Source organism: Clarias gariepinus, chromosome 26, assembly GCF_024256425.1.
Source record: "Clarias gariepinus isolate MV-2021 ecotype Netherlands chromosome 26, CGAR_prim_01v2, whole genome shotgun sequence".
NCBI classification, from domain to species: Eukaryota; Metazoa; Chordata; class Actinopteri; order Siluriformes; family Clariidae; genus Clarias; species Clarias gariepinus.
The window spans coordinates 2,296,656-2,322,945 of NC_071125.1; the positions used below are offsets into that span (position 1 = coordinate 2,296,656).

Consider the following 26,290-nt stretch of genomic DNA (forward strand, 5'->3'; position numbering starts at 1 on the left):
ATTCAGGGTCACAGAACTACAGAGATACAGAGACACACATACACGTACACACTCATTCACACACTATGGGCAATTTGGGAGCACCAATTGGACTTTGGACTATGTAAAGAAATCGGAGACCCCAGAGAAAACCAATTAAGCACAGGAAGAACATATAACTTCTATGCACACAAACCTGAAGCAGGAATTAAACCCTCGACCCACCATGCCACTACACCACCCGACTTGACATACAGTAAAACTAATTACCCATTAGAGGCCATTAGAGGTGTAATGAAAGATTTTAGCATATGCATTGTAGGAATGGTTATCACTTCAGTAGCTTTTAAATGACACAAACCCTATGCCACTGAGGTCTACGGTGGGGCCCAAAAGGGGTCACATTTGCCATTTTAACCATCTTTGGAGCTTTATTTTGGTTAGGAGTCATAAATGAAAACATTTTAGCTTTTCCATGAAATATTTCTTATTTGTTAAAATCATTTTGAGAATTGAACTGAATCATGAATTGTAAAGCAAGTACTGTGAACTGAATCATGAACAATGCGTGTATCAGTACATCCTTATTGACCATCCAAAACAACCAAAATATGTATTTACCTCTGAGGGTTTAACATCAAATAACTAATATGGCTTTTTTTTCCCCCTGAATTGAAAAATCAATTCGTCTATCGCTAATCAGTTTTGACCTTCGGAGAGCTCCTCTTCAGCTTTCATGGGAAATGGATGCATGTACTTGACCAAATTGTGGCTGGCTCTGGATTTATGTGTGTAAGCAGTGCAGCACTGTATGTATAGTCAGGTGGAAAAGAGCAATTACGGTATGCTAAGCAATCACAAGTCTAGCCATGTTCACATAATGGGTTCTCACACAGAGCGGTTTTCTCAGAGGTAATGGTGCAATGCCGCAATTCCTGAACGCATGTGAACTGAAATCCCAGGGCCACCACAGACCTGCTGCTGGCTTTCTGTGTGCAACACCCTTAACCAGAAAACTCTTCAAGTCTCAACTGTGAATTGTATCCTGCCTCACTGCTTCACTTGTATAAAAGTGAATAAATCCTTCCAATCTGTTTGTTGGTGATCTATTTTTGTGTATTTTTTTTTAATAGAAAGCCAATCTCAGAGCAGCCAGAAGCCGAGCGTACCACCCAGCCTTCCCAGAACCATTGAAAACACGGGTAAGATGGATGGAACTCCGTAGATTTTTCTTTTCACATCCTCCCACTAGCCCTCCTCTCTACTCAGAATGTCATTTTCCCCTCCATTTCTGACAAACACATCACCCTTGCTTGCTCAAACGCTTCTGCATCTCAATTTGTTTTCATGTCAGATAAATGTGTGGTGTGTGGAGCATCCTCAGTGAATATACAGTGGCAGTCAAAAGTGTTGTGTGTTGTCGTCTGTCCATCTATCTGTCTTGCTATTTAAAGGAAATGCTTAGAGATCTGGCTTCTTACACAGTAATCCTCAAACAGAATGAAATTATTCCTTGCATGATTCTCAAAGGATTTGGTTTATATGAGGAGGAGGAGTGATAAAACACAATGACTAGTTCACAGTGTGGTGAACTATATGCGTTGCGACAACATAAAGTTCAATGATTAACCTAAAGGTCTTTATTCCGTCTGAATAAAGTCTGATTTACTGGTGCAATAAAATGTATTATAATAAATACAGTATATAGTCATGAGTAACTTTAGTGGATTATAAGACCTGAGGTCATTTTAGCAAACTACAACCTCTGGTAGAATCAATCAATAAATCAATAAATCTATCTATCTATCTATCTATCTATCTATCTATCTATCTGTCCATCCATCCATCCATCCATCCATCCATCCATCCATCCATCCGTGGGACCATGGAGGCCAATGGTGATTTTCATTCCTATCCTGATATTCTTTTCTTTCCTTAGCCATTTTCATTGCTGTTCGCCCCCCTACTCCTATCCATTCTTTGATGTCATCATTCCATCTTCTTCCTACTCGCTGTTTCCAATTTCTGTTTCATCAGTCTGATTAATCTTTCTCCTCCCATCCTGCATACATGCCCAAACAGACCCAATTTATGCTCCTTGATAACTTCACCAATATTTTTTTCTTGCGTGAGATCTCATTGGATTTTTTCATTTGTCCCCTTTTGTCTACATCCATTTTTTTAAATCTTTATAAAGCATTTTATTTCAAAAGCATTCTTCTTTCTTACTGTCCATGTTTTACAGACAAAAAGGAGTGTGGAGAATACACAAGTTATCAATAGCTTAAGTTTGATTTTTTTTTTAATGACGCAAGAGAGCTTGGTAGCTATTTTAGTTGACTGTAATGACTGGGGGCCCTTTTAGTGTATTGTTACCACTAGGTATGTTATGTAATGTTAGTGATCTATAATCACTGTTGTCCATTGTAGTGGATTATAACCAATGGGGCCATTTCAGTGCACTGTTATCACTGGAGTCATTTTTAGTGGATTGTAACTACATAAAGTCCGCTACATACGAACCAGTTCCATTCCGAGAGCTCATTCGTAAGTACAATGTGTCATAAGTCCAGCAAACATTGTCTACGTACTGGAATAGTAACATGATTGGCTATACACAGTATATTGCCGTACAGTGTTCTTTGGAATTGTGCCGATGGTTGAACGAATCATGTTAAAAGAAAGAACCTCACTCCATTCTCTCAATTATTTTCACTTATTAAGTGAACGCATGTTCATATCTTCAAAAGTTCATAACTGGAAAGTTTGTATGTAGGGGACTTCCTGTACTAGGGTCATTTTAATTAACTATAACTACTAGAAGTAGTGGGATCATTTAAGTGGACTTTAGTGAACTGGTGGTCATTTTAGTTAACTATATCGACTGGTGGCCTTTTTAGTGCACTGTTAACACTGGTGACATTCCAGTGATGGGGTAGCAGACAACCCCAAACCAGATCTGAACTGGATCTAACTTTGCCTCCAACATATCCGTATCACATTCTCCGTGGATCCAGATTGGAGTCTCCTGCTCTCTGGGCTGGAACCAGTAATGGCCATTTTAGTGGACTGTAATTATTAGTGGTCATTTTAGTGAACTACAGTAAATTCACTGGTGGTCTTTTTTAGTGCACTGTTATCTTGGGGGTCATTTTAGTGGTTTATAACCACTAGTAGCCTTTTTAATGGACTATAAACACTGGTGGCCATTTCAGTGGACTGTAACCATTGGCAGCCATTTTAGTGAATTATAACCACTGGGGTTCATTTTAGTGGTTTATAACCACTTGTGCACATTTTAGTGCACGGTAACCACTGTGGCCATTTTAATGGACTACTGGGGTAATTTTAGTAAACTATAACCACAGATGCAAGTTGATACTATAAAAATGATAATGCATTATCTTAATGTAGTAGCTTAATATAAACCTGTGGTTAGCACAAATGAATCAACACCTTCAGACCAAATTCAGATCAGAACTGAGTGTGTTTGGACTTTATTGGTTTAAAGTCATGGCAAATGATAAAATTAAACTTCTAAATCTACTGTGTGCCTGGACTAAGCGTTGTATAATGTTCTTCACTTATTCTTTAATAACTTGAATGAACCTAGTCGAATTTTGTACTTGTCCAAAAACAGTTACAGGCGTTATTGTTCTTGCGGTTTGTGCCTTACTGTAGATATAATGAGTTCTCCATGGACTGATACTGCTGAGTAAGAATTCTTCAGGATCTTACTGTGGATATGACAGTGACAGACAGGAAGTGTGTTTTGGGTTTGGCACAGTTTTAAAGCTCTGAAAATAATTACCTGTGTGCATCACAACTCTGTTATCCTTCTGTAATTAACGGTTATAACTGGTCTTATAAAATGAGCTCTTAGCCCCTGATGCTAAGCTGCTGCAGGTGTCTGGATTGAAGGGAAACGCAGAATGAATAACACATCATTGATGTGTTAATAACAGCTTACAATGCCTAGGATACTGTACCATGTTGGTAATATGCATGGTATACTGTAAATACTCATACAGTTTACATTATACACGCATAACAGTTAATATTGCCCGAGAGTATGATATTAATATGTAACCTGACATTATAAAATCCACAAGCTTCATAAAGTGGTATGTAATCAGATATTATGATGCCATAGTGTATGCTTTGTAACCACACATCAAGAGGTCGCATCCCGGTGCTTGATAAAGCATTATTTAATCGGATGTTATGAAATAATATGGTTATGCTTTAGAAAGTTTTATGACACCTGCCATTATAAAGTCACATGATTATACTTTATAACACATTAAATGACCTGGTGTTGTAATGTCATAACATCCTCATATCTTAGAAGCTGCTATGTAACCTGACATTACAGAGACATATGCTCATGTTAATAAAGTGCTATGACAACTGACAGGATGAAGTCATGTCCTAAAGCTTTATAAATTGCTAACGTTACTGTACATAGTCATATGCTCATTCTTTATAAAAAAAAAAAAAAAAAAGTGTTATGCAGTCTGGACACACAATATGAACTCCTTATCTGCATTATGATGGCATAACCTTAACTTTTTATAGAGTGCTATGTAACCTAATATGTTCCTGGCATGTTTTAGAAAGTTATTTATTTCTGGTCATGAAACAAGTGGTTATTCCCCACGACTTCCCAAGCTGGACCGCTCTTGTTCGTACACAGGTTTGAGACTTAGCTTGCTTTTAAATCAACAGCTTGTACCTGATTAGTCTTTGGTGCATCGTCCCACACAAGCCCTTTGTGTGTACGCGTGTAAGTGTGTGTGCATGCATGATGAAGCAGCAATGTGTATTCTCGCCGCTCTGGAGTTTTGATTACACGCAAACGTCTGCTCGGGGCCTTCAGGCCATCTGGCAACGTAAACAAGTACAACCTGCGAAGCTTGGCGTTAATTTAGCCCTTGATCCGTTGATCTGGCACTGCCACGTGCTCGTTATCATTTTCAGCCCCATTAATTTCAGGAGCACGCGGAGGGAAAGCAATTAGGCGCACCCTTTTCCCCAGAGGTGTGAAATTCTTTTGTTCTTGTTGTTGTTTTCTTATTTCCAGCCTTTGGGACGGAGCTTTGAGGAGCAGAGCACTCCTGAGATCAGACATCCGGTTCTCTCACGCTGCAGTGTGATGGGGGACGGAGTCTGTTGTCCTGTCGTTTTTAAATCAAATCTGTCTTCATTCATTTTTTATGTTGGCTATTTATCTTGTAGCCACTGTAGCTCATACAAGGGGCGTTCAAGTGAAACCGGGACTTTCGATCACACAGAACACTTATGAGAGTAAAATCTCTCTCAATCTCCCATAATCCCCCACTATACTTATGCACTTAAACCAGTGTTTTTTTTTCCTTGGATAACATCAAGGTAGAAATTTTCTAAAAACGTCCCGAAGCATGATTCACGTCTGAAATGCTGGCCCCCCAGGAACTGCTTATTGTCCCAAATATGTGGAAATAGATTGGTTTCTATTGGTCCAGCTGAGTTCCTGTAACGTGCAAGTGGTAAAGCTGAATCAATGTGTGTCAATCAAAATTTGTAAGGATCAGAAGTTCTATTAGCTAAATGTTCAATGGAAAGAATGCAGTGGGCAGTCATTCACAATTATTTGCACCGTTCAAATGTTTTCCTGCGAGCTAAGAAGCTTATCAACGTACTGAACCCAAAGTCGTCTGTTAATGTCATCACTTTTACACATTTTCATCATAAATCTCAGTTTGACTTGAACAGATTCTGTGGTATTACATACAGTGTAACTACTGTAAAGCATTATTCATGCAACACAATGTATATTTATTAATTATAATAATAAAAATTTACAATCATGTTGTTTCCTTTAACTCCAGTATCATCATGACATACATGCTGTCCATGTTTACCCGCTGTGGATGTTTATAACAGGTCTGTTTACACTGTGTGTGTGTGTGTGTGTGTGTGTGTGTGTGTGTTCGCCCTGCAGCACTTCAGCCAGTGGACAGCCAGCTGTGCATGGGTCCTGTGCCGAGTACCAGCCAGCTGTGCCACATCTCTTGCCCCGTGGAGTGTGAGGTGTCTCCATGGGGCGCCTGGGGGCCATGCACCTTTGAAAACTGCAGCGACCAAACCGTGAAGAAAGGTACAGCTTCACACACGCATCCTTACTCACACATGCACACACATTTAGTTATTGTTTTATCAGCTACTGTATAAGAGGTTTATTTATAATTTTTTTTTTTTATAAAGTCATTTATGTAATTCAGATGATAATATGTGCTTTTCCAAGTGCTCAGTTTTTATTCTCTAAACCTGTCACATGGTGACTTTACATTGATTTAAAACAGGACGATTTCAATACAGAAGGAAGGAATAAAAATCGACTTGCTGTTATTTTTCCGAAGTGATTTATCCCTCTTATACATATGCAATTTGTCATTGTATAAAAATGAATAAAAATATTTTTTAGCTACTTTCAAAAACATGAAGAAGATTTATTTTTTCTATCGAAATCGTCCTGAACCTTTCCATGGTACTAAGTTGACCATGGAGGCTTCTTCCATATGCTGTTGCCTTACACGTCTGGCAACCCTGACAGAGACATTCAGTATAGGTTGACTTGTACTGCATTTCCAAATTGCCTGTAGTGTATGAATATTTTATATTGCCTGTGTGTGTGTGTGTGTGTGTGTGTGTGTGTGTGTGTGTGTGTGTGTGTGTGTGTGTGTGTGTGTTTGTTCCCTACAAAGGGTTGGCACGTCTTGTACCCTGAGTTCTCTGGGATAAGCTCAAGATCCAGAAAAAGCACAATATTCAATGGGTGTTCAAGTCAAACCAGGACTTTTTATTGTGCAGAATAAGAAAACATGAGAGTAGAAATTCCCTTTATTTCTCTATATAATCTCCCGCTACACTAATGCACTTATCCCAGTGTTTCACTAGAGCTTGGACACCATCAAGGTAGAAAGTTTTCTCAGTACGCCGGAGCCTGAACAGACTGCATGCTTTATGCCTAAAATGCTCTCCTTCCAGGAACTCCTTTAATGACCCAAACATGTGGAAATGACTTGAAGAGAGGTCAGGACTGTCCGGGGGATGTGACGATCACTTCCAGCTGAGTTCCTGTAACATGGAAGTGGTGTTAGTGAATGATTGTGTGTAGCACAAGTCCCGGTTTGACTTGAACGAGACTCGTATGATGAATGCATGTATTACTGATGTGAGAAGTCATCGGGATTAAAAAAATAGTATGATGATGTTTGTAAAAGCAGGAGTGATCGAGTAATAATAATAAAACAGAAGCATTATAGTTTTATAAAATATGTTTACATTTAAAGAATAAGTCAAAAATTTTACAAAAGAAAATAAAATGACATTTTTTGTTGAGAAGAAAGAAAAGTTTTCTCTTTAACAAATAAAGTACCAACCGATTATATATAAGTTAACGTGATGGTTTTACTTTTCTCTCTTTTTACTGTCTTTATAACAATAAAGTATTTCTTTTCCTGTGAAGTGAATTAAAAAGCGCATTAATGTACCTGTGAAAGATAAACAGCTATGACCCTTGTAAAATTAAAACCTTTACACGGAGCTGCGCCTGTTTTAATTCTGACTGACATAAAAAATTATTTAATTTAAAGTGCCTTCAAGGTGCTTCTCGGTGCTGAGGTCAGAATTATTAGTGCAGAATTATTCCAGTCCAGGTACCCTAATGATTCTTCTTCAATTTCATGCCGTAAAATGTCTCAAGGGTGCAAAATAACAGCTTTTCTGAAATTTAATGAAGATTGTCCATGATTTTTTTTGACTGAACATGGATGGAGGACGGACGCTGTCCTCATTCACATTCATACCGTCGACTCTTCTAGCTGAACTTCTTTCACATGCTGAATTATTGTAATTGTTCATTAAGTGAGTGATGAAATGGATGACTAGCCTGAAATGAGGCTGGAAAATAGAAAGAACTGACGAATAATGAAAAAAAAACAAGTCTGTGATAAAAAAAAAAAAAAGTTTTTCAACTTCGTAAAGTAACTTAGGGGTATTCATTTTCAGTAACATCCATAGACTGCATGCAAAGAATCACCCAGTGCTGTTTTGAAGGTCAACTGTGGGAGCTCTTTTCATCACCATCTTGCCAGAAGCTGACTCCAACTAAATCCTGGTTAACCCATAAATGGGCATATAGTATGGGTGGAGTGAACCGAGCCTGTTTGTTTGTTGGAACGTCTACTTACCCCAGTTACCACAAGCATGGACATCTAGAGGTTTGGGACCTGCATTGGAGCTGTCACTCAAACCAGCCACACCACTTATTAAGTTTAACTGACACGTTTAACTGACACGTTACATACAAATTCACCTCCATACAGTTGTCTTGAATGGAAAATCTACTTTCTTCTTCTCATTTAGGCTGCTCAGTTAGGGGTCGCCACAGCAGACCATTTGTCCCCATCTACAGTAACTCTGTCTACCACATCTTCCTTTGCCACTCCAACCTCCTGCATGTCCTCCCTCACCACATCTATACTGCTTTTCTTGGGCCTTCCTCTTCCCCTCCTTCTGCCTGGCAGCTCCATCTCTAACATTCTCCTCCTGATATACACCTCATTTCACCTCCGCACATCTCTCTAACTTTGTCCCCAAACAGTCCTACCTGTGCTGTCCCTCTAATATACTCATTTGTAATCTTGTCTATTCTTGTCACTCACAAAGCAAATCACAGCAGGAAGAGAAAATTCATCAGTGGAGAGCAAAATCATTTCTGTAGCAGGCGGCAAATATGTTTATTTCTGTTGTAAATTTGGGGATTTAAACATGTGGCTCCATGGGGACTGACTCACTTTTGGAACCAAAACCTAGTGGTTATTCGAGGAACTGCACCTTTTAGCACTTCTTCTTTGCAAAAATGGCAGTTGCTACTGGGTACCATCACTCAGGATATATATTTGCATCTTATTTGCACATTCTTCCTTAATTGGTTCGATATTGTAATCCACATCCAGTATAAGTTAAACTAGGCATTTTAATGTTGCAATGCTCGCTTATAATTAAAACTAACCTAATCATCATTTCTTTTAAACAAATAAACTAAATATTTAGTTTTTTTTACACAGAGATGCTGCTGTATTGCAATAATGCCTGACTTATTCTCCATTTTTACTTTTTTTGTAGCCTAGAAGAATCCATATTTATTTATTTATTTATTTATTTCATTTTAGACACCACATTGTATTTTTATCTATTTATAATTACACTTAATGTTGTGGAGCATCCAGGAAACAAGAAAATTTTAAGTTAATAAGACAAAATATACTGAAGATATCTGAATACTCCATGTTACAGCTTTAGTTATGACTGTTTATCCATAAATGTTAATTAAACATCCCCTTACAGAAGACATTATCTTATTATTGATAATGCACATTATTCCTGTTATATGTGTTCTGTAAGCCCTTTTTTAAAGCTGTTACAGCAAAAATGATGGAAGACAGTCAACGCCTTCTGACCAATCAGAATTGAGAATGTAATGGGCTTGTGTAAAAATAAGCAATAAAAGCATTGTTTACAGACTTGCAGTAAAAGATGATTTGTGGCCACTTGTACATGGGCGTGGGGGTGTATACATTTGCACTCAACTGTATGCATAAAATTTAGAGTTTACTGTAGAGTTCACTTCAAAAGTCAGAAATGATGCTCATGAAATCTGAAATGTAGCGTGTTTATTCACTTAAAGTTTATTTATCTCATAAGTACCGTACCTTAAACCAGGCTGATCTGTAGTGTGTGTGTGATATGACTTTTGGATATATTATTTTCTGGTTCGTGCAAGTGATCTTTCCTTAAGCATGTAAGGTTCATCTGTCTTATAGACTGGTGTTTTGTACTCATGAATCTGGTTACTCGTCTCGGCTCGGTGAACAGGCGCACGCTTGAGTCGCTTCCCGTGAATGTCATCTCGGATCAAAGCGCCTGTCAGATGACTAAATGTAAATGTCCCTTCCAGGTTTCAAATTCCGACGGCGAAAGATCACAAACTTCCCGACAGGAGGCGAGAGCAGCTGTGCTCACCTGATGGAGGCCACGCCCTGCGATGAACCCAGCTGTTACAGCTGGCAGCTGCTCGGGCTGGAGGACTGCGTTCCTGCTGAGGATATAGCCTGCGGGCCAGGAAGTCAGCATCCGCACATCCGCTGTGTCGACACTGACGGTGAGACACACTGCACTTCACCTCCGTATTCTGTAAAACACAGCTTTATCTATGAAGGCTTTGCTGTTTAGCTAAAATATCTTGAATTAAGGCAAACTCATCTATTACCCATAAATATTACTCTATTAGGATTAATAAGCCTAGTGTTTATTATTTCTAGTTTGAAAGTTGTGGTCCATTTAAAGATCATTTTGCTTATCGTCTATACCACTTTATCCTGAATACAGGGTCACGGGGGACCTGAGTTTATCCCAGGAGACTTAGGGCATGAGGCAGGGTACAGCCTGGATGGGGTGCCGATCCTTCACAGGGCACACACACATACATCTGCTCACACGCTTATTCACACACTACAGGCAATTTGGGAAGGCCAATCAGCCTAATCTGCATGTCTTTGGACTGTGGAAGGAAAGAACATGCAAACTCCATGCACACAGACCCCAAGGAGGGAATCGAACCCCGACCCTGATGGTGTAAGGAGACAGTGCTAACTAATAAATAGCCAATATTGTATAATGATTCTTTAAAGACTGCAATGAGACAATGTGGCTAAAATTAACTTCATGCTTGATATTTCTGAGAATGAGAAATATTAGATAATGTTTCCCTTATTTGAGATGTATTTTTTGCACAGGAGCCATAGTAAAATATGCTCAGGTCTCACTGATATAATATCTTGCATGACAGTCTTTAGCTTTGATTAAATCACACAATGAGGTGGCTAATTGTAAAGATGATTACGCATGTCCCAGAACCATTCTTTCACAGTCTGCAGGGCATACCATCAGAGAATTCATTTTTGCTGCCACATAACGTTGCTGAGTCTAGACCTGAGCGACTGAAGCAACCTCAGATCATAAAACTGTCTCCAGAGGCTTGTACAGTAAACAATATGCATGATGGGCGCATCTCTTCCTACCTAACCCTACTTACGCTAACACACCTATCACTCTGAAGTAAGCTCAATCTGGACTCAACACACCACTTGACCTTTTTCCATCACTTCAAAGTCCATCTTTATGCTCCCTAGCAAATTGTAGGTGTTTTTCTGAATCAAACAAGAGTTCCCATCACATTTTGTGTGTATGGAAATGCTCTTACTTTTGCTAGGTTGATTTATTTTTGATGCAACTTAAAGTGTTTAAGTGTTTTTATTTCCGCCAACATTTTTTTCAGTGCGGTTGTGGGTTCAGCACTATCCTTTCAGGATACATTTAGTAATGTGTTGGACAATTCGTAATCCAATTTCAGTAATCTCCTTTTTTTTTTGTTTGATGCAAGACAATAATTTATTTCTTCTGAAATTTAACCGCTATTTTTAGCCATTTTTATGTAAATAAACATGTCCAAAAAACTAAAAACATAAAAAATACATATATTACTATTCAGAAAAAAATGTGTGTTAATGGTCTAGTTGAAATAGCTCTTAGATAATGCATTTTCAAACTCCCTTCATTTCACTCCTTTTCTAAATTTGTCATTTCACTGTCTATGCAAATAGGAAATAGATGGAAAATCTAATTGGCCTTGGAGAAAAAAAAAAGGCAAAATGTGATGTTTTGAATTTAATGAATTTTGCATAATAGGTCACCTTGGTGCCCATTGAGCATGAATGTGGCTCAGCTGCTCTGCTGTGAGAGCTACTGTTATAGAGAATTACTCACCACTCGGGATGGAGAATTCAACAGCGTTGTGGTCCTGCCTTTAGTAAATGCAAGATTTCAAGTAGCAGTTCATTAGCCAGTTTTCATATTTTATCACCTGTGGTATAGAAAAACTGATGCAGACTTTCCAAACATGGTCGGTTCTTGTCTTCTCTGCTGTCAAAGCTCTGAACTCACTCGTAAGTTACTATAAGTGGCTAATGAATAAATAATGTGGATCTCTGCTGTTTGTTTCCTAAGACGCTGGAGATCCCTAGCAAGAAACCCCACAACTTGAACTGAAATGTTCGACTGAGAGCCAAGGCTTTACTACACCATCTGCGGCTGTCATTATTTTTTTTGAGAAAAAGCTTCTTTTCTTCACTGAAATGATTTGTTTCAGCCAGGGGTTTTTAAGATGTGCATGCATGAAAGTGTTTAAGATACTCTCTCTCTCTCTCTCTCTCTCTCTTTGTGGCACCTGCAAAAAAAAATTGAAACTTTTTTTGCTGGCCTTGCTTTTCGTCACTCTGTGTTGTTGTTTGTGTACAGCTTTCTCTTTTTTTTCGTGCCAAGCTGACTTTTTTTTTTTTTCCCCAAAACTCTTCATACTGTCAGCACAAAAGAGCTCGATGTGAATCAAAGTGTTAATGTGTTTTCTTAAAGGCTTTGACACCTCGAGTCACTCTTATGAAAAATTCTTGAGTTTTTTTTACTTATCAGCAAAACTCTGTATCGCTCAAATCCAATTTGAGAACTTTTTTTTTGTTTAAATATGTAAATAATAAGTGAATCCAAGTATGTTGAAATATCACGAATAGAGGTACGTATATCTAAAATATCTTATTTATTTAATATTAATGATAAAGAATGTGAACATGTTCAGAGCTATTCATAGTAGCAATGTTGTGGGTTTTTAGCTGAACCTTAGTTTAATCAAAATTTATCAAATAAAAGATTTACTTACTGTACTGTTGGTAGCACTTTATAAACAGCTGCCTGTTGACAACATATATGTAAAGAGGTTTAACTGCTGTATAAAACAGCATAAACTTAATCAATGAATTAAATAAATAAAATAAGTAACATAAAACATTAAATTCTTAATGTTAAAAACACAAAAATTGTTGGAATTTGAGAAAGAAATGGCGTTTTTAGTTGTTTCCTGTATCATGTAGCAGGCAATCAAAAATTCTACATGCTATAAATCAATCTCAGCACCTCTGAGAAAAAGGAAAGTAGTTAAAATTTACTATTCGACTCCATTTTAATGACATGTAATTAACATTTAAAGGAGCTTCCCTGCATCACTAAGCTTCCTGCTAGAGTGCGAGTTGAAGTTCTAGACACTTCTTGGTCAAACAATTTATCACATACTCACAAATCACTTACAATGTTCTTTGGATTCAGCCCCCAGGCCCCCTGCCCCTCGTAACTCATGCTGAACCCTTTGACCATGAACTTTCACGTTTGTCTATAGAGTTTTTAGAACATCTAATGATTTGCTAGGGGGCTTAGTAGTGAGCACTGTTTCCTTACACCTCAAGAGTCCAGGTTCGAGTCATGCTTCATGTGCATTGTGTGGTCTGTGTGGATTGAGCGAGCATGTTCTCCCCGAGCTTGGTGGGTCTCCTGCGGGTACTCTGGTTTCCTCCCACAGTCTAAAGACATGCAGATTAGGCTAATTGGTGTTCCCAGATAGTCCATAGTGTGTGAATGGGCGTGTGAATGTTGACCTGGGGTTACATGACAATAAATACAATGCGAACTACAGCCTCCACAGTCCAAAGGTGGATTACAGAAGATCATGGATAGATGGATGGATGGATGGATGGATGGATAAAGTGATTTGCTAGAAATTGTCAAGACTTGTCAGGAACTGCTTCTATTTCTCTCTAACCCTTGCATTTTTTTTTTCTTGGACCATAAATGCATTTTTTAAATATTATTATTGCTGTCCTGTCAGCTCACCTGCTAACAGCAACATGGATCTTCCCTTGTTTTGGATTCCTTTTCATAAACATTTTTTATTAACCTTTAAATCCAGGTGCTGAAATTCATCTCATCTATCTCAGCTTAGCTAGCGAACAATAAGCACTTAGTGAACAGTCCTTATACCTAATCATGTTATCCTCCTTATTTAAGCGAACTGCAATGTTGTTGAAAATAAAGTGTTCTAAAAAATGTTCTTTGTGCACTACAGGCCAGTTTGAACCACAGCCATCCAGGCTAGCTAGCTACGATAGCACTGTATTGATTGGGGATCTCTTCATGTTCCCATCTGATCCTGAGGGCGCATGTGATGTTTCTAACAGTTCGTAGCAAGACTATAGAGTAGTCAATTCTTCTTGAGTTGAGAATTGTAATAGGAATTGGAATTCCTTTTGGTTACTTTAGCAATCAATACCAAACTTCTTGATAAACTCCTTAGGATTTTCTCGAGATTGTACGGATTTGGGATGAAATTCCAGAATATGTGGCTATTGTAAGGAGGCTTCCCTAACACACTGTATGGTTTTCTTTTCTGCTTGTACTTCATGCTAGAAAGCTAGGGAAACGTAAGTACTGTATATCATTATGGCGGGAAGCTAACAGCTTCTTGTATTTGCACATGTATCCCTTAGCTTCTCATGCTTCCCTGATGGAGCTGGTTGTAATATTTGGCTTTTATAGAAAAGACACACACACACACAATTCACATATTAACTGAAGTCGAACACATCTCTGGGGAGTTGCCCAAAACCTTGTACACTCTGAAAACCTTGAAACATCTGACACTAAAAGGTATTTTAAACCTTATACACACACTGCACGCTTTTATTCTGTGATTTCATCATAAAATAGGTCATGCTTTTCACCGATGAGTAAAGTAGAAGCCCGGCGTTATTACAACCTCCAGGCGGTTGACATTTACTCGTATTTGCTCTGCCTGACAGGGCTTCGAGTTTTCCAGCATCATAGCGGCGGCGCTTAATTCTGCAGATCACAAGAAGTTTCTCTCTCGCTTCAAACAATAGTTACGGCAGACTGACTTGCGCTGATGGAAATCGATTTGTTTTGTTTTTGTTTCCCCCCTTCGCTGTATTGGACAAAATGATGATTATGAATGGCAGCGTTGGTGTCGATAAGAGAACTTGTCTTGAAGGTAAACATTTGCCTTTTTTTTCTCCCGCAAAATACAGTGCACTTGTTTCCCCTCTTCTTATCTTGATTTTCTGTGAAATCATGGGAGTCAAATCTGAGAAGCTAGTTTTACTTTACACTTTAGCAACATTTCAGTTTAAGACTCGAACAGAGACCATATGGCAGAGCTACTGTACTGAACTAAAGTTCTGTTGTATAATGTCAGTAAAATCAAGTTCCAACATGGGGCAAACATGCACAGAAAGAATATATTGATTCTGACAAGACAGAAGCGATCAGATCAAGCGTTTACATGGCTAATATTTAACCAAACTATTAAATATTAAATTGATTATTAAATCAGTTTACAAAATCACTTGCAGACTGCTCTGATTGAGGTCTTTACATGATGCGTTTTTTATTCCGATTGGAATATTATTCCCAGTATAAGCGGAAGATTAGGCTTCATTAAACTTCTCAGCCATACTTTTATCAACCTTTAGATTCATAAAATTCATAAGAAAAATTACAGCACTTAAACTGGAGACTCCTTGACAAGAACAATAAACCTGTGATTTAAGGCTGTACTTCTGTCAAAGCTGCTGATATGAAAAATCTAATCAACACATTCTGACTCCATAATTCAAGAGTGAGCCTATAAGCTTTCTGACTTTCAGGCTATGAGCTTTCTGAACAAATGAGATTACCAAATTTCTTAGTAAGAAATTAAAAAGCAGGGTTTTGGTGGATTCATGGATTGCAATGAGGCATGGTGTTGAAGAAGTGTACTGTAGTATAAAACATTGAGAAGGACAGTAAATGCAGTGTTGCTTCCATAGGCAACAATTACCATCTAGCTCAGGTATGACTTTTTTTTATTATTACTTATTATTTTTATTATTATTTTGCTTCCAGGAAGCAAATGGAAAATAAAATTCTTTTTTTTTTTTTTTTTAATTATGCTTAAATTTAAAATGAAATGTGCAGAGTATGTGCAAAATCTTAGCAATTCTTCAGGACTTTTCGAAAACTACACCAGATTTGTTTGGTCCTATTTCTGTACTTTTTGCTCTTAAACTGGGTCAAACTGAAAGGGTGGAAATGTGTAATGGTGTCTCTTAAAACTATTAAAATCAGGTCTGAAGATTCAATCTGTAAATGCCATGAATAATAGATGCGTTTTCAGAGGCTCATGGGAGGTTCGAATCTATGCCTTTGTCTATTTCAGGCCCCTGACTAACACTTCACTCATTTGCATTCTGCTTGTTTGTTTTCAGCCTTATTTTTTTTACATGCCATTGTGTATTATAGTACGTAGAGTGTGAACCTGGAGTTGTGTGAGATCCTCATTTTTTCATTCTGCACATAATGCAGTTTCCCAGAAGTGCTTTACGGAGAATATGAGACTTTCATTTGTGGAGTATTTTCTCCAAAACCAAAAAATATATAGCATACTAACTTATTGAGCTAGCTATGTAAATATTACATGCAGTCCTTCCTTTAGTGCCATTATACCATGTCATTAGGTCTACAAGAATTCTAAATTCTGATTGGTCAGTAGGTGTTGATTGATTTTCCAGAACATTAACACTGACAGTAGTGCAGATTTGATGTGCTTATACATTATTCTATATACGTTTCTATAGTAACGACTCATTCGCCACAGACACTTTTTTGAAATTGTCAAACCGAGTAACTTTGGACGAAAGGCATTCGTTAGACAAGTAACTAAGAACATAAGGGTCACTATAAATAAGATTCTGAAATAGGAGAGACTTACAGAAGGACAACCATCACTGCAGGCCACTATGGTAGCAGCCAGACAGAAGTCATTCTCACTAAAAGGCACATGACCGCCTGCTGGGAGTTTGCCAAAAAGCACCTGAATGACTCTCAGCCCCTGGGAAGCAAAATCCTCTGGTCTGATGACACAAAGATTGATCTGTTTGGAATCAGGAAATGAGGCATTGTACATCAACTTATTAAAACACTCCCTACAGTCAGACACAGTAGGGGCAGTAGCATCATGCTCTGGGGATGTTCTTTTCTGCCACTGGGACTGGGAGACTAGTCATTACGGAGGGAAAAGAAACAAAAAGCTATTCTGAGTGAAAACCTTCTAAAGAGTTCTCAGCATCTGAGACTGGGGAGATGTTTACATTTCCACATTCCAAAGCATACCACCAAGAACAACTCGGAGAATTCCTAGAGTGGACCAGCCAGAGTCTGGACTTAAACCCAATAAAGCATCTCTGGAGAGACCTGAAAATGGCTCCCCAAATGGCTGCCTATCCAAGCTGGTAGAGCTTGAAAAATTCTGCCAAGAGCAATGGAAGAAATTTCCAAAAGAATAGTGTGCCAAGCTTGTAGCATCATTCACAAGCAGAATTCTCTATGTCATTGCTGCCAAAGGTGTGTTAACTAAATACTAAGTGATAAATTTGGATACTTATGTAAATACAGTGGAGTATTGTGTATAGAATGACGAGGGGAAAAAATTATTTCAATCCATTTTAAGGTGAATATAATACTATAAAAAATTTGGAAAAGTTGAAAGGGTCTAAAAACTGAAAACAATAAATACACCAATAGGCCATAACAGAGCATCCACTTAAAATTGAATAGTTTCCCCTTCGCCTATGCTCCCCATGTACATCGTTGAGCCTTGGTCGCCCATGGCCCTGTTTCCAGTTCACCAGATTTCTTTCTTTAAAGCACTTTTGTAGGGCATTTGACCACTGCAGACTAGGAACATCGCACAAAACCTGCATCTATTAGTGGTCCGATTCGGTCATCTATCCATCACAATTTGGCTCTTGTCAATGTCACTCATAACCCTACACTTGCCCATTTTTTCTGCTTTCAACACGTCAACTTCAGGCGAAAAAAAAAAAAAGGTTAACTTGCTGTATTTCATAATATTTCCCACCCACTTCCAAGTGCCATTGTAATTAAATATTGTAACTGTAGTTACCCTGACAGGGGCCAAATTGTAATGGCTAGATGTGACTGGGTTATCAAAACTCCAAAAACTGTTAAACTGTTGGATATTCCTGCTCTGCAATGTCAAAATCTGTGTGTCAAAAAAAAGTGTAACAAGTAAGGACAAAAGGCAGGAGGTTTTGGTGGCAAAAGTGAGTTAGATTGGTGGACATAATCTTATATGTATATAAAATGCAAATGCATGGTAGTGTATTGGTTAGCGGTAAGGCCTCATATCTTTAAGGGGTCGATTTTCACCTTGGCTCTGTGTGGAATTTGCATGTTCTCCACCAGCTTGCTGGGTTTCTTACCACAGTTCAAAGGCATGCAGATTGGGCTAACTGGTGTCCCCGATTGACCACGGTATGTGCTTGTGCCCTGTGATGAATTGCCTCCATGTCTGGGGTGTACCCTGTATAATGCCTAAAACCCCTAGAATAGCCCTCCAAGTAATGCAGAGAATAAACGAGAGAGAGTAACCGTTATTATGATATAATTAAAGTTTATATTTCCTTAATCATAGTTTTAAATTGTGATAATTTTCCCCACCCCAATAACTCCAATATATTTATTTATATTTTAGTTATACTGTACATTCTAATAAAAAAATTTTTTTTTTTTTTTTTATTTAAATTAACTAAGGGTGACTATTTGTACACCTTTTTCACAATTAAAACTACCCTGAATTTATTTTCTTTATCAGAGTTGTTGTAATGATAACAGAATTCTCTGAAGTGACTTGAATTTAAATTGCTGCCTAAAACACGAATTGTTTAACCTTACTGTGTGTGCAGGTAATGAGGTGAATAAGGAGCTGTGTGATGAAACTTCAATCCCTGGGCCTGTCTCATGTGTCGTCCCATGTCCTAATGACTGCGTCCTCAGCCCATGGACTTCCTGGTCCACCTGCTCGCAGACGTGCTCGAGTAAAACAGCCGAGGGCAAGCAGATGAGAACGAGAGCCGTACTGGCTTACAGTGCTCGGGAAGGTAACAGGGACCTAATGCATCCTTGTACTGTTGCAGTCTTAGAAATCTTCTCTTCTATTAGCCAACTAGTTAGTGGGTAAGAGTAAAAGGTATAGTCATCCTATAAAAATTCCTCATGCTAGCTATAAGTAACAAAAGCATTTACAAATTTTGTTTTAACTGAACTTCTCAGGGATTATGCTCAAAGCTATGTTATTATGTTAACTTATGTTAATTTGAAGGTTATAAACTTTCAGCAATCTTCTTCTTCTTCCAGCTGCTCCTGTTAGTAGTTACCACAGCTGAACATTTGTCTCCATCTAACTTTGTTCCCTTTCAAAAGCTACACTCGATGCTGCGCGAAAGCGCTATGGGAAACGATTCCTCGTGACCGGTTGTGAAGCACGTGTGTGTCAAACACGCCAAATATTTTGGCATCTATAACCTCAGGCAGGTGACGTCAACCGATGAGGTGCACCTGGAGGTTATAAATAGGCATGAACCGGAAACACCCTCAGATCATTTTCTCTTCAGGATCCATGTTGTGTGTGTGCGTGTGTGCAAGCATTTGAACAGAAAGCGAAAATAGAAGTGTCTTACTACTCACCAGAAAGATGGCCGAGTAAGACACGAGTCCGTCCCTCCGTGTAGAAGAATATCTCGCTGAGGGCGATCTTCGCGTTTCTGTCTGAGTGTTTGGGGGAGGAGCACGCTATCTCGGGCTTCAGGGAGCAGGTAAGTATTGCGATTTTCTCCCTATTAAAGTCCCGCGCGCTCGGGTTCGCCGTCTTAAAGTGAAACCGCGACCCGCAGCGCATTTCTGGCGTGCAATCTGGCCGAGGTGCGCGAGACAGGATTTTCCTTTTCTCTCGCTCTCTCGCCGGATTATGAGTCTTTTACCTTCCACTTCTCCAGCGCGCTTCGGCGCTTCTGGTGAAGGGAAAAAAAAAAAAAAAAAAAAAAACTTTCTCTCTCGCTCCCGCGGAGATGGAAACTATCACTCCAGACCGCTCCTCTAGTGATGAGCCGGTGTGTTAGTTTGTGTTAGAGGTGGTAACGCGCGGTCCGACGCGTACACCTCGATTCGCGGTAAAAATAAAAATAAATAAATTAAATAAATCCCCCAAACGCTCACGGTCAGCCGACAGGTGTCTGTCGGGTGGCCGGAGGAGGAGGGGCCTCAGTGATGGCCCCTCCCCTCCTGGCGACCTCCATGAGTTAACTCTTTCATGGAATAAGCCATATTTATCCTGTGTTTTTGTGCTATTGACATTTGGTTTGTTCCAATGTCATGGATGAAAGCGCGGTCCTTTATGATGATGTCCCAGATCAGAGAGACGCTCACGGGCTATCTCTCCCCTGAGAGCTCATCCTCTTGGGAAAAATCCACACTCCCTACCAAGCGTGTAGACTAACATCTTCGTTGGTGGGAGAAGATTTTTCAGGCAGCGGGTCAGCCTGGTGCAGCCCTGCACACGATGGCTTTGCAGGCAGACCAGACTGACCTACTGAGAGCTGCACCTTTTAGAGCGGCTGGCAGCGGGGAACCTACTGCCAGCTATGTCTCTTTAGGTACGAAGCTATGAAGAGGACCAGCATCCTTAGGAGGCCGTGGTTCAATCTCCGCCACCATTGGTGTTTCGGAGAGCAGCGGTCTCCAGTGACACACCCATCTAGCCGAGGTGGTAAAGTTCGTGCACCTTTAGAGAGGCTGGCAGCGGGGAACCTACTGCCAGCTATGTCTCTTTAAGCACGAGGCACTATAAAAGACCACCACTCTCAGGAGACCGGTGTTCAATTCCTGCCGCCACTGGTGTTTCGGGAGACAGCGGTTTCCAACAAAGTGTTAGGTGCTCGGTTCCCTCCTGTCGTGTTTTCAGGACACCAAACACCTAACAGCCACCACCATCACCACCACTCCTCTGCCTAGCTGAGCAAAAAGCTACCGCCCCTTTGGAGAAGCTGGCAGCGTGAAAGCTACTGCCAAGCATGTCTCCTGGACTACAGGATTCAGCCATTGTGTTTCTACGGCGTGGGTTTCCACCTCCGTGAAACCACAGTGAGCACCTCTGTTAATTCAAATCACAGGCTGGCTGGCAAAGGGGGCCATAGCGCATGTTCCCCTCCCAGACGAAGCCATCCGGCGCCAACACGTCGCCCTAGCTCACCTATCTTTCTCTTCAGGGCAGAGTTCTAACGCCCAAAAGCGTTCTCCTTCCTGCACGAGATATGAGCTTGAGTGTCATGCGGAATCCGAGCGCAAGGCCGGCACAGCTGTTTCCTGCGCCGAATTCCATACAGCACTCCAAAAGAGTATAAGCTAGGCCAGGTGGTAACATTACTGCTCCCAGAGTGGTTTCAGTGGTGGCTCAGTGCCGGGGGATTTCATCCAAGGGCCAATCCCCAGAGGCAACAAGGGTTACGCGCCGGGAGCTTCGTACCCTTTCTATGTGGTTCAGACCCTCGTCCTTGACTCTGGGTCCCACTCTAGGTCCGTGCTGTCGTCGCGAGTTGCTAACGGCAGACGTTTTTCCCTTAGGGGCCGGAGCGCGACCTTAGATGGCCGCCCAGCCCAAGGGAGCTGGAGAGGTCATCTTCTCGTGTGGCACACTAATTGCCCCGAAACGACGACTCTATTTCTGGCCCTGAAATACTCCCTCCAGCAACTGAGAGGCAACAAGGGTTACGCGCCGAGAGCTTCGTACCCTCTTCATGGAGCTAGCGCCTTGGCATTAACATGTCATCGTAGCTCACCTCGTTTTCTTTAGGATCGAGTCTCAACGCCATGGAAAGCGTTCTCTTTCCTACACAAAGCATACATTGAGTGTCATGTGAGATCCGACCGCACTGCGGGCACAGCTGTCTCCTGCGCGCGTCAAGTCCATTCTGAACACTCTAAAGGAGTTCAAGCTAAGCAGGAAGTAACTTTCACCGCTTCTGTGGTGGCTAAGTGCCTGGGGATTTCATCCAAGGGCCAATCCCCAGAGGTAATAAGGGTTACGCGCCGGGAGCTTCGTACCCTTTTTATGTGGTTCAGACCCTCGTCCTTGACTCTGGGTCCCACTCTAGGTCCGTCCTGTCGTCGCAAGTTGCTAACGGCAGACGTTTTTCCCTTAGGGGCCGGAGTGCGGCCTTAGATGGCCACCCAGCCCAAGGGATCTGGAGAGGTCATCTGCTCGTGTTGCACATCATTTGCCCCGAAACGATGACTCTATTTCTGGCCCTGAAATACTCCCTCCAGCAGTCAGGAGGTTAACATGTCCTAGCGTGGAAAACTACACTAGGACATGGCAAAACATGCAGACCCAGTCCACTGCCGAACTGCTCAGTGCTGGAGCTTCTGCAAGAAAATTGACCTCAGGCTTTTGCCCTAGTGCACTCAGAACATACGTAGCCGCTCCTCGCCTACGTCCTGACTGATGGGGCTGGTGGAAAGCACCCCTTAGTTGCAGGCTTATTCACGGGCCTCATCAGCCTTCTTATTGTGCTTAGGCTTTGCCATTGGCTAGCTAGAGCTATTCTGCATCCTCACCCAGCTATCTTTTGCAGTTGTCTTCGAAGCTTCTGTTCTCCGCCGTTACAGCTACGGGGCAGTAAGACTTCATTAACTGCGTCTAGTTCATGCTCATTAGGATTTACAGTACACCACCGCACTAGCCAGTGGCGTAAATCAGAGCAGATTTCATATATCTTGGGGCCGCAGCCGGAGGGCAGCCGCCATTAGACGAGTTGGGTTAAAGATGCTAGCGCTCTAGCCTAGGAGTACAGGAGAAATTCTGTCCCTCGGGACCTTTTACACTCCAGCCCAACTATCTTCCACAGTCGAAGCCTTCTGTCCTCCGCCGCTAGCTCCGGAGCAGTTAAGACTTTAGTCGCTGTGTCCAGCTCATGCTCTTCAATTTACAGCGCACCTCTGCATTAAGCCAGGGCCGTAAATTAGAGCAGGGTTTCATACGTCTTGGGGGTGCGGCCGAAGGGCAGCCGCCATTAGACGAGTTGGGTTGGAAATGCTAGTGCCCTAGCCTAGGAGGACAGGACAAATTCTGTCCTTCAGGATCTTTTACATTCCAGGACATAAAACATGTAGACCCAGTCCACTGCCAAACTGTTACAGTGCTGGAAGTTTCTGCAAAAAAAAAAAAAAAAAAAGCCGTTTTGCATTTTTACCCAACTATCTCCCACAGTTGAAGCCTTCGGTCCTCCGCCGTTAGCTCCGGAGCAGTAAGTCTTCATTCGCTGTGTCCAGCTCATGCTCTTCAATTTACAGCGCACCTCTGCATTAAGCCGGGGCCGTAAATTAGAGCAGGGTCTCATATGTCGTGGGGCCGCGGCCCAAGGGCCGCCGCCATTAGACGAGTTGGGTTAAAGATGCTAGTGCTCTAGCCTATGAGGCGCGTGGCATACTTCGCCTCTAGTGCTTAGGGCCGTTCGACCAGGAAGCTTGCCTTTGTCTATTGCTCCGGCAAGAGGGGCTTCCAAAGATGGCATGCGGCAGGCTGCCTTTCCACAAGACATCGGTCAGGCGTCATGGTTTGATGCCATGCTTACGGGGTCTAGGACTCCTTGGGGGTACTGTGCGCACACGACACAACCCTGGGGGTCCAGACACTTGCAGTGCGGCGGAGTGGGTATTCTCGTTCCCATAGCGCTTTCGCGCAGCATCGAGTGTAGCTTTTGAAAGGGAACGTCTCGGGTTACTTTGCTGTAACCCTGTTCCCTGAAAAAGCGGGAACGAGATGCTGCGCTACAATGCCGCACTGCATGCGTGACTGGACATCCTTCAGACAAAATTGACCTGAGGGTGTTTCCGGTTCATGCCTATTTATAACCTCCAGGTGCACCTCATCGGTTGACGTCACCTGCCTGAGGTTATAGATGCCAAAATATTTGGCGTGTTTGACACACACGTGCTTCACAACCGGTCACGAGGAATCGTTTCCCATAGCGCTTTCGCGCAGCATCTCGTTCCCGCTTTTTCAGGGAACAGGGTTACAGCAAAGTAACCCGAGACGTTTTCCACATCTTCCTTTGTCATTCCAGCCTCTTGCATGTCCTCCCTCTTGGACCTTCCTCTTCTCCTCCTGCCTGGCAGCCCCATCTCTAACATTTTCCCCCTGATATACTGTACCCTTCATCACTCCTCTGCACATGTCCGAACCATCCTAATCTGGCCTCTCTGACTGATGTACTCATTCCTAATCCTGTCCGTTCTTGTCACCTCCTAAGCAAATCGCAGCATCTTCAGCTTTGCCACCCCCAGCTCTGCTTCCTGTCCTTCTGTCAGCAGAAACGTCTCCAAACAGTACAACATTGATTGTCTCACGACTGTCCTATAAACTTTCGCTTTATTCTCTCTGATACCTTTCTGTCACAGATCACTTCTAATACTCTTCTCCACATATTCCACCCTGCCTGTACTGTCTTCTTCACTTCACTTGCCACACTCCCCACTGCTTTGGACAGTTGACTCTAAATATTTAAACTCCTCTACTTTCCCTACCTTTATTCCTTGCAGGTGCACTTTGCACCCCACACTCACTTTCATTTACATACATTTCATCTTGTCAATACTGATTCTCATGCCTCTTTTCTCCACCATGCTCCACCTCTGTGGGCTCAACCTGTTCCCTACTCTTGCTGATGATCACAATATCATCTGCAAACATCATAATCCATGGGTCTCTTTTCTAACCTCAATCAACCTGTCTATCACCACTGCAAACAGGAAGGGACTAAGAGCTGATCCATGCTGCACTCCCACTTCACCTTAGACCATACAGTTTTTTGAACCTTTACATACTTATCTGCCAATCTTGACTTCCTCATGTGATAGCACAGTTCATCTCTGTTCAGCTATCATACTTTAGCAATACGAACCAAAATCCTCTAGCTAATCTTGTCATGTTAGCTTATAATAGTTAGTACAGGTATGTGTAAAAATCATTTATAGATATCATTTAAAAATCCTTTCAGAAATCTAGTCAGGTTATGTAGTGTTAACCACATAACCGTGAAGGTTAATTTCATTTATGAAAATGAAAAAAAAATAAAATTCTCTCTGGATTTCTGTCAGATTAGCTCATGTTAGCTTGTTAAAGGTGAGGAATTAATATGACTTTGCTTGAAGGAATTTTTCTTAGGGATTATGTTTAGCTATTTTGCTAGCAATGTTAGCTTTCTGTCAAGCATTGTGAAAACTATAAACAAATCCTGTCAGAAATTCTGTCACTACTGTAAGATTGTGATACCCAGCTGTTTAGTGATAAAGTAGACTTTTAAAATATAATATTTATTTTAAGGTCTTACAATGACAGCAAAGTTTTCCGATAAAACTTCCAGAAACTTCTGTGGTATTTTGTAGACTTTGATTGTTGTTCTAGACGAGGCGTTTAGAATTTTGTGTATGATCTTCACTTTGAAGTGGAAAGTCTAGCTAGAAAGTGGTTATGGACTCTTTAGAAATCCCTGGGAACTCATTAGAAAGTCAAAAAGCACAATATTAGCATGCTGCAACCTCGAGGATGAACACGACTCGTGTCGGGTCATTTGCTCGAATGAGTTTGTCTGAAGAAATCATTTTCACAAAAGTGCCCTTGAATTATTTGCTATTCAAAAGACAAGTCTTACTTTCATCTTTATCATAAGTATGTACTGTCTGCCTGCTGCGTTCTGCAGACATCTTGCCCTGCTTCCTAATGGAAAACACACGCGCTAAACACACCAATTCGTGCAGAAAGCCCCTTTATGCATTATGGATGTCTTTGAGAGTGGATTTGAGCGAGGCGACAAAAGGACTGATATTCATACAGCAAAAACAGATGCATTGACTCTGGACCTTTTGGAATTCACCTGCTTTCTTTAAGCTCTGTTGTGTGTGTTTGGAGTATTTTTTTTTGGGGGGGGGTTACAAACTTACTCTATAGCAAATCTGTTTAAAAAGTCAAAAATACAGCCATTTTTCATGTTTTCACACTGAAAGATGGTGTCAGTTCTCGCAGCCTTGAAGATACAAAGGTGCGAATCCCAACACAGCAAACATAAACAGGATCAAAAGAAGGTGTAAACTGAACCTAAAAAAAACATTAAATTTTTTTTTCTGGTGAAGATCTTCACCTCTTGGTAGCAATCTGTCGAGTCTTTGAGTCAGCTTTTTTAGTTGAACTCTGAGACCTGCCTTTTATTTCTAAGTATTTCTAAATAGAGCAGATTTCTTTCCAAAATGAAGACATGAGAAAGAAGACCAGAAGCACTTGCATTGAAAATTCATCCAATCTAGTGTAGCCATACCATGAAAGCAACTTCTTAATATTTTTCTATGTAATTTTAATAGCAGGCACTCGCACCTCCATACAGTAGTCAAGGTTTGATGAAGTTGGAATGTTCTTCCC

At 40.9% G+C, this 26,290-nt stretch overlaps 1 protein-coding gene across 1 annotated transcript in view; it reads left to right on the forward strand.

The window, feature by feature from the left end:
* LOC128514418 (thrombospondin type-1 domain-containing protein 7A) overlaps nucleotides 1-26,290 on the forward strand; it is a 158,649-nt gene that overhangs the window by 71,967 nt on the left and 60,392 nt on the right. Inside the window, exons 5-8 of the mRNA XM_053488266.1 lie at nucleotides 1,113-1,181; nucleotides 5,963-6,118; nucleotides 9,983-10,186; nucleotides 18,729-18,923. Coding sequence (XP_053344241.1) covers nucleotides 1,113-1,181; nucleotides 5,963-6,118; nucleotides 9,983-10,186; nucleotides 18,729-18,923 — 624 coding nt within the window. The remainder of the gene's footprint in view (nucleotides 1-1,112; nucleotides 1,182-5,962; nucleotides 6,119-9,982; nucleotides 10,187-18,728; nucleotides 18,924-26,290) is intronic.